General features: G+C 39.8%; 1 protein-coding gene across 1 annotated transcript in view; it reads left to right on the top strand.

The window, feature by feature from the left end:
• Positions 1-17049, top strand: part of LOC126100180 (eukaryotic translation initiation factor 3 subunit C) — a 66485-nt gene that overhangs the window by 36386 nt on the left and 13050 nt on the right. The window contains exons 12-14 of the mRNA XM_049910740.1: positions 5488-5703; positions 13526-13666; positions 13793-13931. Of these exons, the coding sequence (XP_049766697.1) occupies positions 5488-5703; positions 13526-13666; positions 13793-13931 (496 nt within the window). The remainder of the gene's footprint in view (positions 1-5487; positions 5704-13525; positions 13667-13792; positions 13932-17049) is intronic.

Below are 17049 nucleotides of genomic sequence, written 5' to 3'. Positions count from 1 at the left end.
ACCTTCTCTTTGGCTGTCCAACATGTCTTTTACAATTTATGGTCATTTGAAGGCATTTCTTGGCTATCCTGGTGTCTTCCATCCTTAATCTAAATTGCTAGAGTTTTACTAGAACACTGAACGTTACATCTGCTTCCATTGTGTTCCTTTCATTCCTTGTGTTACCCTTTTATGTTTACTTCAGTGTAGATGTAACAAGCTTTTTCAGCAGCTTGGATTACTCTCTCCCTGTGTCAGAGTGCAGGTCTTGAGTGAGGAGGTCAAAATTGGAATATAGTACATGCTGAAGATGGTTGTTTTGCCTTGTGTGGTAATACAGGCAATGCTGCACATTTTACAGGGTTCTTCCATTTTGATTAACTTGGGATGTCCTTCTTATCTGCTTACTTTCATGGCTATGGTCTTTGATTCACTGACTTTGAGACCAAACTCCTCAACGTTATTGTTCCATACGTTCACTTTTTCTTGATCATCATTGGTATCTCCCCAGATCATATCATCATCAGTGGACAATTCTGCTTTCAGTTCAGGTCCATAGTGTTCCTTTAAACTTTCCATAATATTGTCATATCACAACGATGAAGAGCAGTGGAAACAAGGCACTCCTCTGCTGGACTCCACGTTTGATCTCTATTTCTTACTCCAACACAGCTGACACGTCTCTGTAGAGTACCTTCACTTTCTCAGTCAATGCCTTGGGCTTACTTCCCTTCTCTGAAGATTCCAGATTTTTGTCTGTTACTACACTTCATACGCTTTTGCTGTGTCTAGAAGACTAGTGTCATGCTTCTATCTTTTTCCTGATATTTTTCAAGTAGTGTCCTTTTTTTGAAGATCAGATCAATTGTACTCCTGTTTTTCCTAAACCGATCCTGTTCTTCACCAAGGTGAGGTTCATTCATCCTTGAAAGTCTCTTTTCTATGATATTCACCAAAACTATTAATCTGTGTGAAAGTAAAGTTAGACCTCTCTAATTTTGAGGTAGTTTTCTATTACCTTTATTGAATAATCAAACAATGGAAAATCCAGGATGGAATGTAACAATACGAGAGAAGGAAAGTTGCTACCCACCATATAGCAGAGATGCACAGTCACGATAGGCACAATAAAAAGATTCATACAATCATACCTTTCGGCCACTAAGGCCTTTGTCAGCAGTAGACACACACACGTGCACACACACTCTCGCAAGTGTAACTTGCAGACATGTCTGCAGTCTGAGAGAGCTGAAACTACACTGCGAGCAGCAGCACCAGTGCATGATGGGAGTGGCGACTGGGTGCGGGTAAGGAGGAGGCTGGAGCGGGGAGGGGGAGGGATAGTATGGTGGGAGTGGCGGACAGTGAAGTGTTGCAGTTTAGACGGTGGGTAGGAGAGAAGATGTGGAGGGGGGAGGGGGTAAGTAGCGGAAAGGAGAGAAATAAAAATAAAAGAAATTAAAAGACTGGGTGTTGCAGTGAAATGACAGCTGTGTAGTGCTGGAATGGGAACAGGGAGGGAGCTGGTTGGGTGAGGATAGTGACTAACAAAGGTTGAGCCCAGGAGGGTTATGAGAACGTAGGATGTACTGCAGGGAAAGTTCCCATCTGCGCAATTCAGAAAAGCTGGTGTTGGTGGGAAGGATCCGTATGGCACAGGCTGCAAAGCAGTCATTGAGATGAGGGGTATCATGTTTGGCAGCGTGTTCAGCTACAGGGTGGTCCACTTGTTTTTTGGCCACAGTTTGTCGGTGGCCGTTCATGTGGACAGACAGCTTGTTGGTTGTCATGCCTACATAGACTGGAGCTTAGCTTGTAGATAACATGACTGGTTTCACAGATAGCCCTGCCTTTGATGTGATAGGTAGTGTTAGTGACCGGACTGGAGTAGATGGTGGTAGGAGGATGTATGAGACAGGTCTTGCATCTAGGTCTATTACAGGGGTATGAGGCATGAGGTAAGGGATTGGGAGCAGGGGTTGTTTAAGAATGGACAAGTATATTGTGTAGGTTCGGTGGATGGCGGAATACCACAGTAGGAGGGGTGGGAAGGATAGTGGGTAGAACATTTCTCATTTCAGGGCACGACAAGAGGTATTCAAAACCCTGGCGGAGAATGTAATTCAGTTGCTCCAGTCCCGGATGGTACTGAGTTACGAGGGGAATGCTCATCTGTGGCCGGACTGTGGGACGTAGGGAGGTGATGGGAGACTGGAAAGATTAGGCATGGGAGATTTGTTTTTGTACAAGGATGGGAGGATAATTACGATCAGTGAAGGCTTCAGTGAGACCCTCTGTATATTTAGAGAGGGACTGCTCGTCACTGCAGATGCGACGACCACTGGTGGCTAGGCTGTACGGAAGGGACTTCTTGGTATGAAATGGGTGGCAGCTGTTGAAGTGGTGGTATTGCTGGTGGTTAGTAGGTTTGATATGGACAGAGGTACTGATGTAGCCATCTCTGAGGTGGAAGTCAACATTTAGGAAGGTGGCTTGTTGGGTTGCGTAGGACCAGGTGAAGCAAATGGGGGAGAAGTTGTTGAGGTTCTTGAGGAATGTGAATAAGGTGTCCTCACCTTCAATACAGATAGCAAAGATGACATCAATGAATCTGAACCAGGTGAGGGGTTTAGGATTCTGGGCTTTGAGGAAGGATTCATCTAGATGGCCCATGAATAGGTTAGCATAGGATGGTGCCATGCGGGCACCCATAGCCGTACCGTGGATTTGTTTGTAGGTAATGCCTTCAAAGAAGAAGTAATTGTGGGTGAGGATATAGTTGGTCATGGAGACTAGGAAGGAGGTTGTTGGTTTGGAATCCATAGGGCGCCTGGAAAGGTAGTGTTCGATAGCAGTAAGGCCATGGGCATTAGGAATGTTAGTGTACAGAGAGGTGGCATCAATAGTGACGAGCAGGCACCGTGTGGTAAAGGGAAAGGAACTGTGGAGAGTTGGTCGAGGAAATGGTTTGTATCTTTTATATAGGAGGATAGGTTCCAGGTAATAGGTTGCAGGTATTGGTCTACAAGAGCAGAGATTCTCTCAGTGGGGGCACAGTAACTGGCTACAATGGGACATCCTGGTTTGTTGGGTTTATGGACTTTAGGAAGCATGTAGAAGGTGGGAGTGTGGGGAGTGGTAGGGGTAAGTAGAGAGATGGACTCTGGGGAGAAGTTCTGGGATGAGCCTAAGGATTTGAGTAGTGACTGGAGATCCTACTGGATTGCTGGAATGGGGTCACTGTGGCATGGTTTGTAGGTGATAAGGCAGCAAACAAGGCAGCAGTTCATGGGCTTTCATGTGAGATGGGGGCAAGAAAATGCGTTGAAAGAATGCTCACAGATTAGTGAGAGTTAGAGCATTTATCATCAAACCAAATACTGCACTAGACTGAATTGGGACTGTGCTATCAAATTGTCACTTAAAAAAAAAAAAGTTATCTGATGATGTTGGATATCACATGAAACATGTGATGTAGGGCTGTCATCATCTTCATTCTGATAAAAAGAGAGAACTCGCGAATATCTGTGGAAACACTAGTGAGAATATGTCTGACAATTCTGACAACACACACCCAGTGTATTCACCCAGAAGTTGTAGATCTACAGCATCTGGGAAGAATGTATGTGAAATAACGGATAAATAAGAAGCTTTTGAATATCTAATTCTGTGCTTGCTGTTTCAGTTGGTGAGTGCCCTCCAACTGTAATTTATGAGGATCTACAACCTCTGGGATAATACAGTGGGAGTACAAATCGTCAGACACATTCTGTCTGGTGTTTCAGCAAACATTTGCTACTTTGTTTAGTGTGAGGATCGAGAGAATCCAAATCATGTGATACCCAATATCACCAGATAATATGTGTTTCTTGTTATAAACACGTTTTTTTAAAAAAGTGCCAATTGATAGAGTGGTCACAAATGCTTAAATACCTTCTTTCTTTTCCTGACTAGTCTTTTGTTGCAAATTTTCAGCTTCAGGAAGTATTTTGGTGTCAAGACATGGGCTGGTCCTCTCACTCTGTACTCTGCCCTTTTGTCCTTGGTGTTTACAATTACTACAAAGCAATCAGTGGAATCTAGGTTTCCCATTCCACAGCACATTCTCTTCTGTTATTTGCTTTGTGCAAATACTATTAGATAACTGAAGTACAAAAAAAAAAAAAAAAAAAAAAAAAAACAACTTTTTTTGTGACATTTGTGTTTTGTGGTACACAAATGTGTCTCGTGTGTCGGCATATTATTTTTAAGAAATGTCCAACTTTTTAATGCAAAATCAGTCACTTGTCCTCTTCAGCAAAATTTGTCAGTTAATTACTAATGAAAAAATACCAATGACCCTCCAGGCTATCTGGAAACAAGCAGCCGAATTGAAAGTTGCTTTTGCAGCATAGTTTTCCCTGACACTGACATACATGACTGACAAAAATTCTTTGCTGGACTGGCATTAAATACTGGTCAGTTGCATTTCATGGCTTTTATGGTATCCCAACCCGATGATGATTTGAAAGCCTGCCAGATGGCATGGCACTCAATGACAGCTGCTGAACGGCACTGCTACATCTGTGGGTTCTAATATTGCCTCTGCAGTGTTGGCTGCACTGTGCCCACGCTAGCCAATCAGTGCTCGTGGCCGCATTATAAAGCTAGCTGTGTAGTGGCTCCGTCTTCTATGTGTATTCATTGCACTCTTGAATCGTTTTGATTACACACCATTATTTTGGTCAGAGTTTTTGCTGCACATTAGGTTTTTCCCTCTTGGTTTACTCATTTTGTCTTTGTTATTCTGCTATGCCATCTCTGTAGTATGTTTTCCTCTTGTTATGCTATTCACACTCTGCAGTCCATTATTGATGACCTCTGGCTGGTCAGTTCAACATCAACAGGTTATTTGGTCGTTTCCTATTTTCTTTCGCTATAGGTTGCACATGCTGAAATGAGAGTCTAACTGTAGGCGAGTGTACAGGCGTGGCACAGGAAGCATGAACACCAACATAGCGTTACGTAAGAGAGACTATGGTCCGCAAAAGAGGCAAAGTCCCACTGAAGATATGTGTATGCATATAAGTTGTGATTGGTTGCCCTTAGGACATTATGTCATTCCACTTTGCCCTTCACTGTTTTGTTTAACTGGTCATTTTTACATTAACTCTGTATGCTGTCATTACAATTGATGCAATAGCTCTAGATGCTCCCATAGATTTGACACTGTTCACTCATATGCACCAATTTGATAATTTGCCTTCATTAGAAGTCAGCAAAGTCTGACATGAGAATAGATCAGTAATTAGTACAGTAATATGATAATGACAGATATAGTAGCCCTTCAGCACTCTTAGACAGTTGTTATTGAATGGGGAAAACAAAAGAACATCATGTTGAGGTCACAAAACAAGTTCCTGAATCGTGAGTTTATATCACTGTGATTACATTGTGTCCAGTACCTGCACAGTTGCTATACTGGCAAGATGAATTGTAAAAACGAAAATCTTTTTATTTCTGTTCCAGGGTGAGCTACCTCCAGATGCTGTTACAAGTGTCCAAGTTATGGAGAAACTGTGCAAGTTCGTGTATGCCAAGGACTCAACAGACCGTCTTCGTACTCGTGCTATCTTGTCACACATTTACCACCATGCTCTTCATGACAACTGGTTCCAAGCTCGAGACCTTATATTAATGTCTCATCTGCAAGAAACCATTCATCATTCTGATCCTCCAACACAGGTAACGCACCTTGATGACTTACATTATCAATTCTCCTTTCCACCCTTTTTGATACTTTTCAGCATTAATGTCATACATGCAGACTGAATGTGAGTGACTTGATGATTATAGATATTGAAATGGGGTATGAATGATTTTGCATCGTAGTAACAAGTTTTTCATAACTTCTAAAGGGACAGTATAGGTCCTGGGTGTAGAGAACATTGCTTCAATGGCTTAATTATATGCCCCCAGCATGATATGTATAATAGCTTACTCTTTCTCTCTGCCAGTGTAGACAGAGGGATTATATTTGTAGATGGGTGTTAAACCCATTCATGCTGACCTATTTATTTCCCAAAATATAATAATGGGAAATACAATAAAACAACCATCTCATCTATTCCATTATAGCAGTCTTCAAAGCCCCTATGCTATACATCTCAGCCCCAGCCATGTCATAGACTATCTCAATTGCATTCCCATCTTTTTTCAACATAGTACCTTTGTTATTACCATAAGTACAACCTCTCTTTACACAAACATTTTACATAGACATGGCCTCTGAACTCCAGAACACTTCTCCCAGTACCCACCTAAAAGTCCCCCAAAAACCCTGTTCAGTATCACTGTAGCTAGCTTATCCATAACATCCTCATGTTTGAAGGCCAGATATGCAAACATATCAGAGAAATTGTGTTATATGGCCCATCCTATGTCCAACTCTTCATAATATGGATGGAAAACTCATTCCACTGTACCTAGATGACGTGAACCCCTAGCCTGGTAGAGATTTGTGATGGCATCTGTGTGATCTGGCTTCACCGGTGAACAACAACTCATCCATTTTCCATGACAGCTTAATCCCTTTTCTCAAATCAAATTTACCTTGTATTCAAATCCAATGCCATCTTCCTTTATGTTGACCTCTGTCTCATTATCTCATTAAAGCTGAGATCGGAATCTCAGTCCATATAAAACAAACCAATAAGCAGAATCACCACCACTTTAAAATCTGATACAACTTTCACATCAAGTGCTTACTTGCCAACAACCTAGACATTTGTGATAAATGTATATGCTCGAAGACCAAATCTCTCATCGCCTATACAAACCATCTCTCTCAGCCTGTCTTGTCTTACAACTGCCGTACAGATCTTATACACACACAAATCTCCTGGGCAGGTACCTCCTATCACACTCCTATGAATACAGCTGCGACTTAAAGCATCCCCCTTGTTACCCAGTACCACCTGGGTCTTGAATGCTTCAGTACATGTCAGTTAAGGCTATGACTTCCTCAAGTTTAGCCCTGAAAGGGGATTATCTCATCTGATTGTTTTTCTATACCACCCTCTGTAATTCTCTATTGTTGTCGTAACTTTGCTAACAGGCTTGCCAAACCATACAACATAAGCAGATAATTATCCCCAACCAATCTGAAAGTCCAAGTGCTGGAAATAGTTTCTTCTACTTTCAAGTGTTTCTATCAGCAGTACTTGAAATTTTGCCTTCTGTCTCCATGTAACTTAAGAAAACTTTAATTTCATGTGATTCTAGAACATACATTGCAAACAGTACACTAATATTGTGATAACACACTGAAAGCTAGTTTACTGCAATCTAGATGTTTTACAAGGTTCATTTCATGGTTTGATTTTAGCTGAATGTGATACTATGTATATTTTTGTTGAAATATAGGTTATTTAAAAAATTGCTTTATAACATCTTCATTTCTGGTTGTGTTTGACTGAATTGTTTGGATGTTCATATCACTTATGTATCATTTGCAGAATTATTTCCTCTTTTTAAAATGTCAATAATCTAATTTTGAACCCATATAAAATACTCAAAAGTTTAGCACAATCTGGATATCTGGAAATTTGTATGGTCTGAGATTCAAGGGGAATAGGGAACGAAAGTATAAGCCTTACAAAACAAACAAATTTTGTTGTGAAATACTCCATTTACTCCCAAACTGGTCATTCGAAAAATACGGCGACATCTTACATATGCTGATTAAACTACTGTTGCTGAGGTCAGTGTTTTTACACTGTGTAATAGGTTAACATAGGGTTGTCTTACATTTACAGATGAACCTTTTGCAATTGAGGCCACTGAAGATTTATTTTGAAGACTTGGGGAAAGTTGTGTGACACTGGCATTCTTACTCCTGCCACTGGCGCAATCACAAGCAATGTTTACCCTAACGATAATTTGTTTTAATGGACACGATAATTTGTTTTAATGGACTATCATGTAATAGATTTAATTCTTTCTTGCACAAGCATATGGTTTTCTTCTTATTTAATTTTGTGTAAGATGTGTGAGCTTCACAGCCGACTGTCACTCTGCTTAACATTGAGGAGATGCTGTTGTGGTTGTCATGCAGTAAAGATGTTGAGAGGGCTAGCTGTATGACAGTGCATTAAGGAGGTTAGACTCTATTCTAACCTCCTCATGCTGCAAAGATGCTCTTCTTTTTTAACAGTGAATTATTGTTAACGGTTTTCCTGAACTTGTCACAAAAGTAATATACTAGCTAATTAGCTCTGTTGAACATAATGTAACATCAATTTTACCAAAATATATTATACAGTAGTAAAAGAAAGAACTTGACTGTTTTCATAATAGTGATGAAAAAGAGATCACAACTAAATATTTTTCTGAGTTAGCTGTTTTTTCATATGTAGTATGAATAAAAAATATACAATTCTGTAGGAGATGGTAAAACTGTAGGTAAGGAGCCAGTGGTGCACTAATGTTTTTTGTACAGCAATTTTGACAACACTCACAATGAGGTATGAGAGGAATGAAAGGGAGTGTGTCAGCTGCTTGTTTTACACAGCCAATGAAAGAGCTGTGGGGAGGTGACGGCGTTTGGAAGCAAGAGATAAAGGAAAATATTGTCACATTCTCATGTCAGTATAGATGCAAAATCTGCTGTGTATTTGGAAAAATCTGTGTTCTCAGAGTCCACCATAACTGTGACCTCGGACACTGTAGCAAATATGGAAGAATCAGCAAAGTATTTGAGACGCCAGAGTTGCTATGAGGGCCCACCCTAAGCATCACCTCAGAAATTGATACATATTTAGAATAAACTCCCAATATTTGTTACAATCAAGATCATAAATTTCATTGCTGCTTGTATATAGGAATACACTGCCTCTTCTCTTACTGCTCATTGGTCTGGTGAAACTACCATCCCAGATAACAATATAAGTGGTGGTGGCGACAGCAATTAAAAATAGTAATACCACAGATGACTGGCTTAGATAGTAAGCAAAGAAGGAAGTGCAGGTCAAAATTAAGGCAAACTCTTTCTCTTTGTTTATTTTATTTCTTCTTTACTGTTGAATATAAACAGTCAATAAATCACATAAGTTTAGAATAGCTATCAAGTTAACTTTTTTAGACAGATATTTTATATCAATGAAACAATTTGTTATTTCACTAAGTCTCGTGAGATCGTCCAGTGTGTGAGGAGCTTTCCTGCAATGACAACTGGAAGTTATAAATAATCAGAAGGGTGCTCAATTGGATTTTTGTCAGCAGATACTGCAGAGCATTCCATTTGGTTGGTTCTTGCATCCTGGAGCAGGCTGTTCATTAGGTGATGCAGCATGCTCATACTTATTTTTTGGAAGGTGAGCCTAATGCCAGAATGTTGGCTTCAGGGAACTTTGTGATATTAACATTGTGTACCAGGATGAGACACACAGCTCAGAATCTGAGCTTGTGATGCCCCTTTTTTTTTCCTCTCCAGGAATGCTAGTACCACGAGGTATGTGGGAGAGCTTGTGTAAAGGTTGGAAAGGAAGAGTGAGATACTGGGAGAAGTGGTGCTGTGGGGGCGGGAGGTTGCTCATTCTGCAAGCACTTTGTACATGAAAGGCAAACATCCAGGTTAGTCACACAGTTTTAATTTACTAAGAAATTTCAAGACAGCACACATGCCACAAGAGACTGAAAAATCATCCGGGAAACAATCCTCTACTAGGCTACAGCTAAGCCAGTATCCTTTCTTAGATGAGTGCTAGTTCCACAAGGTTTGTGGGATAACTTTAGTGAAATTTGGAAACAGGGATGAGGCACTGGTAGAAGGGGTATTATGATGGCAGGTCACCATTTGTATTCAAATACGAAAGTCCCCAATATCATTGCCTATGAAAAATAAGGTTTCTTGTTTGAGGCTCGGCCTGGCATAAGGTTTCAATCTGTCAGGAAGTGTCAAAACAGCACAAAGTGAGAGAGTCATTCTATCAATTATAGGATTGGAAAGTTAGCTTGAATGGTCCTGTCCTGATACTGCACAGCCTTCAGATTACAGTTGGCAGTGGTGTAAAGTGATGGATGTCTGTACATGATACTACCGGTGAAGGTGACTGTCCTACCTCCCTGTTAAACACGAAGGACTGCATGCCTGATTAGTGCATTGGTACCTGACTGCCTTCACGCTCTTCTATGAAAATCAAGTATCAGACAAATGCTGTGCTCATCAGTGAACAGGGCTCAATGCCATTGATCCATTTCAGGTGTCACCATGTTCAACTTCTTCATACACCACCACATTGATAGGTTTGTAATTTTGTCTTTAATGCCCACCTAGCAGTCAAGTTGATATGAAGATTGGTACATATTGTCTGTTTTGACACAGACCTCACATCTATATCCGAAAAGGCATCCCACATTTCTTGTCAGGGTAGTTAAGAGCCATAGTCACCAACTTATGTTGTTGACCTTGGACAACCATTTCAAGACATATCAGCAGTATTTTTAGTTTCATAATAGTGTCAATGTACCTCATTTCTGCTGGGGATGTTCCCACTCCTACAACTCTTCTTGTTGTACAATGACAATACAAGCACAGTCCAAACCTGAAGTGACACATTGAGGCATGTTGAAAACTAAATGATTCACACAAATGCCATTGCCCTACTCATGACTGAAGACATAGTACACTCTGCTGATCTACACAGAGAATGCAGGCTTCTTTTCAGCTACACTACATTTGTAGAAGTTTCCTGTTGTCAAAAGATTAATTTCTGATCCAGTATAAGATCATGGAAAGTCGTTGACCACACCCAAACTTGAAAGGGGCCATTGATTTGTATGGATACTAGGGAAAGATGGTAGAAATCACATTATCATCGTTTATTGCACATACACAAGCCTTTCAGGCCCATGGCATAAGACAGAAATATACAAATACAAGACATACATAGAACATAATGAAATGATTATTAACACAGGAAGTCCATGAATCATGACAAAATACTTATAATATCACAGAAATTTATTACGTATGTTCACCCATTTACTTCTTTCTGTGGTGTCTTCAGTGCTGCCTGTCGGATTTGCTTCTTCCGGGATCACTAAGGTCCTGTCTCTCAACATTGTTCACAGGAGACCTCTTGGATGCCTACCATTGGCTGGTGTAGAAGTACTCTTTTAGGTAGAGTGCCGTCTGCTCGTAGAACATATCCTGCCCACTGCAGCCTACTTCTTGCAATCACTCTTTCAATATCAGTTTTCTCAACCACTGATACAGATTTTCATTGTGCCTTCTTTCCCATCTTGCAGTTTCAGCATTGTATATTGGGCCATAAATTTTCCATAAAATCTTCCTCTCAAACACATGAATGCACTCTTCCATTATCTGTGTACTGGCCCATATCCCTCAACCATACAATACAAGTAGTTGCACCAGTGGCATGTATAGCTTTATCTTGCTTTTCTGGGATATGATGTGTGGCATGTATAGGTGATTTGAACGGTAGGACACCCAGTTTGCACTTATTGTTCTTTGTTGAATTTCCTTCTCTTTCGCACTTTTATTTGACGGTATTGACCCCAGGTTACTTAATTTTTGAACTATTTCAAAATTGTGACTTTCTGTACTGATGTGTCCCATACCATTTTGTCAATGAGAGACTACCATATACTTTTCTCATTGTTGACCAGTAACCCCAGTTTGCTCACGTCTGTCCTAAATCAAGAGGTGTCTATTGTTGCCCCATTCTGAGATTCATCAACAATCACCACATACAAATCATAATACTATCAGGTAGAAGATTTAGAAAATATAGTAACTGAGATGTATTCTGAAATCAGGTCAGAACCAAGGTGCTGTTTTGCCAAGGGTAGCCTCCACTGGTATAAAAACAATCACAAAACAACAGAGAATGAGTAGTGAAATAGAGCTACGCACACATAATTGAGGACATGCTGGAGAGAGAATGCTGAACCATGAGAACCTGGTTAATCAAAATCTTGCTAAATCTTACTGCATGGCTGACGCTCCTGCTGTCCTGTTGCATCGCGAAATGCTCGCAGTTACCATGCAAACAAAAGGACAATTGAAGTCAGGCAACATATCAAACTCTGTTCAAAGTAATAAGCAGTTATCTTTAATACAGCCTAGTAGTGTATGACTACAATGAAGACCTGGTCACAGATGAAGCAGCTGCTCTGAGAAGATTTCACAGAATGGGGAGTAGTGGCGGTGGCCAGTCATCTCAAAGAATGACTGGCACCACACATCAGTACACAAACAATCTCAAAAAATAGTATCGGAGCCAATTGTGGATGGGGAAATGGCTGTTTCTGGTTTGCTGTGCCATATAAACTGACCATTACTTTTTGCCCTAACCAGGAGCAGTCTCCACTGTTGGAATGGTGGGCTTTATTAGCTTGAATCTCAGACCAAGAAGACAGTAAGATGGTCCATTCAAATGTGAATGTTTTTAATGGTTACAGCCATCTTGAACAAATTAATCAATTCCTCTTACGATGACAGCAGACGAAATCCATTTACCAACTTTGATTCCTCTGTATAGCAGAAAATAGTATTGTGAAATTTATTTTCTTTCTAAAATTTCTTTAATGCTTTAATTTACAGATAAATTTTTAGATACTTATAAATAAAATTGATTTAATTACTTCTTGACTTATGTTGTGCTCTCAGCCTTATGTAGTCCCCCACATTTTTGTTATGGTAGTAGGTGTTAACAGGTGGTGGTCCTGGAATACATTTTAACCTAGGAAAGATGTGGCATTTTACATTGCTAGGACTCCATTACAAACATGCAACAAAAATTTTGCTGTGTGAGATTCCTTTTGTGCTAGAGTGGGCCGGCCTATTTGTACCATTACACACACATCAAAGATGGCAGTAGCCACTCTTTTTCTGAGTGTACGCTTTTTAACCCATAGGTCTGTATGGTTATATTATAGTTTGATATTTACGTGTTAGTAGACCAGGCCATGTGGAAAGTGTATATATCTGTTGGACCTAATTGTATGTGGATCAAGGTTGGATTTACGAGGTTCTCAAGCTTCTGCTTCATGTCTTGTACGATCCTGTCTGAGCTGATCAGCATCTGTTTGTGCGATTAAGCGCTGAAGTTTATAATCTTCTATTGTAAAATATCAAATATTTTGATGTGGGTTTGTGCTATCCTAGTTTTTTTTTAGCTATTTCTTGTCATCAGTGCAGAACTTGCCTCAGTGGATTTGTCAAGGGAGTGTGTCATCAGTTTGCTCGACATTACCAATTCATCTGATCCTCTGAGTATTAACAGTTATGACAGTTATGAACACTTACTTTCTTCCCTTTCTAATGTATGGGATAGAACCATGTACTCTCCCTGACAGGCAGCACAGTAAGATACTAGCAGCAAAAATGCTGTTCTTGGGAAATGAGAGTGAGACTGTACTTGAATTCAAAGCTACATTTTTGTTACATTGACACTGAAACAGTAATAAATTAAATGTATGCTTTTAGTAACAAATGCAAATCACTTGTTTACAGTCAATCTTTTATTTTTTTCCTGCTTAGATACTTTACAACCGTACAATGGCGCACTTAGGACTGTGTGCATTCAGGCATGCGAATATCAAGGATGCACATAATTGCCTAGTTGATTTGATGATGACTGGAAAGGTCAAAGAACTTCTTGCCCAAGGTTTGCTGCCTCAGGTAGGTTGATTTCCTATTTGAAAGTTACTCTTTTATAAATTTACTTTGGTAGTAATCGGAAGACTTGAAAATATGCATGTCTGTGAAATTCATGACAGTTAATCATAAAACTATTTCTTTCTCTAGCGGCAGCATGAGAGGAGCAAGGAGCAAGAGAAAATAGAGAAACAGAGGCAAATGCCATTCCATATGCATATTAATCTTGAGCTCTTGGAGTGTGTATATCTGGTATCAGCCATGCTCATTGAAATACCATACATGGCAGGTAAGAAACTAATTTCTGTATTAATTATTGTTCTCTTGTGAACACGAAAAAACAAAGTAATTATATGCTATTGCACAGTACAGCAACTGAACTAGTAAGAATAGTTTCTTATAATGATGTTTTCATTTTTAATTGATGCTGTACTCATTTGATTTTTGTACATATTAAAAATTTTGTAAGAATTAAGATTAGATCAACTTCTCACTACTTAAAAATATTATTTCCTATTAACAGAAGTGTTCTTGATTGGTACATGCTTGACACTGCATGGTGCCAGTATGTTTCAAAAAGCCGTAGGCAAAAATGCGTATCTTCGTGTGGTCATATCTCATATTGTATGGATCACAAGAGACATGTCAAGTGTTTTTGATAGCCCTCTGCCTAGTATCCATTTGTATACTTATTGGAAGAATGAGACTACTGTAGCTATACTATAGCACTAGGTCTAAATTTAATGTTTACACATTTCCTCCAGCCCAGGCAAATTAAGGAAATCGTTTGGTTCTTTTGCATTAGGTGTGGTCTAGGGCAGACCTTACATGATGTAAAGCACCATTTGTTCATGGGCAGTTTCTGCGAAAAACTGCAAACGCAATGATTTTTGGGTATGAAAAGTACCAGTTGTGGTGACGAGCACTTCTTTAATTTGTATTCATGACAGATGGTCAACACTTTTGTGCCATGTGATCTTAAGATGACATTCTTGGGGAACTTCGAAATTTTTTTTTGACCAAGATCCAGAGGTTCAAAGTTACTGTCCTTATGCATGTAATATCCGGCCTGAGGCATAAATGTAGTTTTAACTGATGTAGTGAACATATAGCAACAGTTATAGGGTCATTGCAAGGCTTCTGAGGTCACGAAAATTTGTTTTAGTCAGCATTTTTTCACTAATAACATTTTATGACATGCATCTCAGTATAATGACCATGCCAGGTCTGTAAAAGTGTACCCAAAGTGTGATATTCCAGTGACGAAAACTATAGGCTACAAAGGGTCTTAATATGCCTCAAAAGATGATAAAATAACTGACAAAAATCACGTAAAAGTGGATAGGTGCAATTTCAGTGAAATATTTCTAATAACATTTTTACTCCTTTAAGATACAAATCATAAGTCAGGCATTTTTGATGAATAGTGATTGATGGACAACATATCCATGGAAAATGTAAAGCAAACAATTTTCTGTTAACTGTAAATTATGCATACTGATTTGTTATTTATATGTGTCAAAGCATATAAATGCGTTGAAAGGTATAAATAAACTTTCAAAACTTTACTAACCTAAAGAACTCACTTTATATAAGCAGCACAAGCTGATGTAGCAGGCAAAGGAAAGCAACTGGCTGAAAAAGTTTTAGTGAGGAAAGCAAAATGAGAATTGAGGTGGCTGGTTCCCCACTTTTCTGTCAGTGTCTTGTGCTCTGACAGGAGCATTTTTCTGTTGGTTACCACGTATTCAAATGTAATCAGTTTCAGAGTTGCTTAACTCCATCCTCAAACCCCATAGCAGACCCCATGAAATCACTGACATTTAAGTAATCCCTCAAAGCAATAATGATATATTCCATCCAGTGTGTCAGATATGTTGACAGTCAGATGATGTCATATAAGCCACAATATACAGGGTGATTCAAAAAGAATACCACAACTTTAAAAATGTGTATTTAATGAAAGAAACATAATATAACCTTCTGTTATACATCATTACAAAGAGTATTTAAAAAGGTTTTTTTCACTCAAAAACAAGTTCAGAGATGTTCAATATGACCCCCTCCAGACACTCGAGCAATATCAACCCGATACTCCAACTCGTTCCACACTCTCTGTAGCATATCAGGTGTAACAGTTTGGATAGCTGCTGTTATTTCTCGTTTCAAATCATCAATGGTGGCTGGGAGAGGTGGCCGAAACACCATATCCTTAACATACCCCCATAAGAAAAAATCGCAGGGGATAAGATCAGGGCTTCTTGGAGGCCAGTGATGAAGTGCTCTGTCACGGGCTGCCTGGCGGCCGATCCATCGCCTCGGGTAGTTGACGTTCAGGTAGTTACGGACAGATAAGTGCCAATGTGGGGGCACTCCATCCTGCTGAAATATGAATTGTTGTGCTTCTTGTTCGAGCTGAGGGAACAGCCAATTCTCTGACATCTCCAGATACTGTAGTCCAGTTACAGTAGCACCTTCGAAGAAAAAGGGACCAAAAACTTTATTGGCTGAAATGGCACAGAAAACGTTCACCTTAGGCGAGTCACGTTCATACTGAGTTGTTTCCCGCGGATTCTCAGTACCCCATATACAGACATTGTGTCGGTTGACTTTCCCGTTAGTGTGGAAAGTTGCTTCATCACTAAACACAATCTTTGAAACGAAAGATTCATCTGTTTCCATTTGAGCAAGGATAAAATCACAGAAATCGATTCTTTTAATCTTACCAGCTGCAGACAGTGCTTGAACCAATTTCAGACGATAAGGTTTCATAACTAACATTTTTCGTAGGACTCTCCATACAGTTGATTGTGGAATTTGCAGCTCTCTGCTAGCTCTGCGAGTCGATTTTCCTGGGCTGTGAACAAATGCTTGCTGGATGCGTGCTACATTTTCATCACTCGTTCTCGGCCGTCCAGAACTTTTCCCTTTGCACAAACACCCATTCTCTGTAAACTGTTTATACCAACGTTTAATACACCACCTATCAGGAGGTTTAACACCATACTTTGTTCGAAATGCACGCTGAACAACTGTCGTCGATTCACTTCTGCCGTACTCAATAACACAAAAAGCTTTTTGTTGAGCGGTCGCCATCTTAGCATCAACTGACGCTGACGCCTAGTCAACAGCGCCTCAAGCGAACAAATGTACATCTAAATGAAACTTTATAGCTCCCTTAATTCGCCGACAGATAGTGCTTAGCTCTGCCTTTTGTCGTTGCAAGGTTTTAAATTCCTGAAGTTGTGGTATTCTTTTTGAATCACCCTGTATAATGGCTTTTGTGACATCACTGCTGATCCTCAGTATGCGTAATATACTGAATGGTGTATACAGCTGACTGTTTTGAAAGTACAAGAATATGGAAACACCCAAAACACAATATATTACCATGCCCAATAATACAG

The sequence above is a fragment of the Schistocerca cancellata genome, chromosome 9, assembly GCF_023864275.1.
Source record: "Schistocerca cancellata isolate TAMUIC-IGC-003103 chromosome 9, iqSchCanc2.1, whole genome shotgun sequence".
NCBI lineage: Eukaryota > Metazoa > Arthropoda > Insecta > Orthoptera > Acrididae > Schistocerca > Schistocerca cancellata.
Note: the sequence above shows the minus strand (reverse complement) of the source record. Positions and strands in the feature narration are given on the sequence as shown.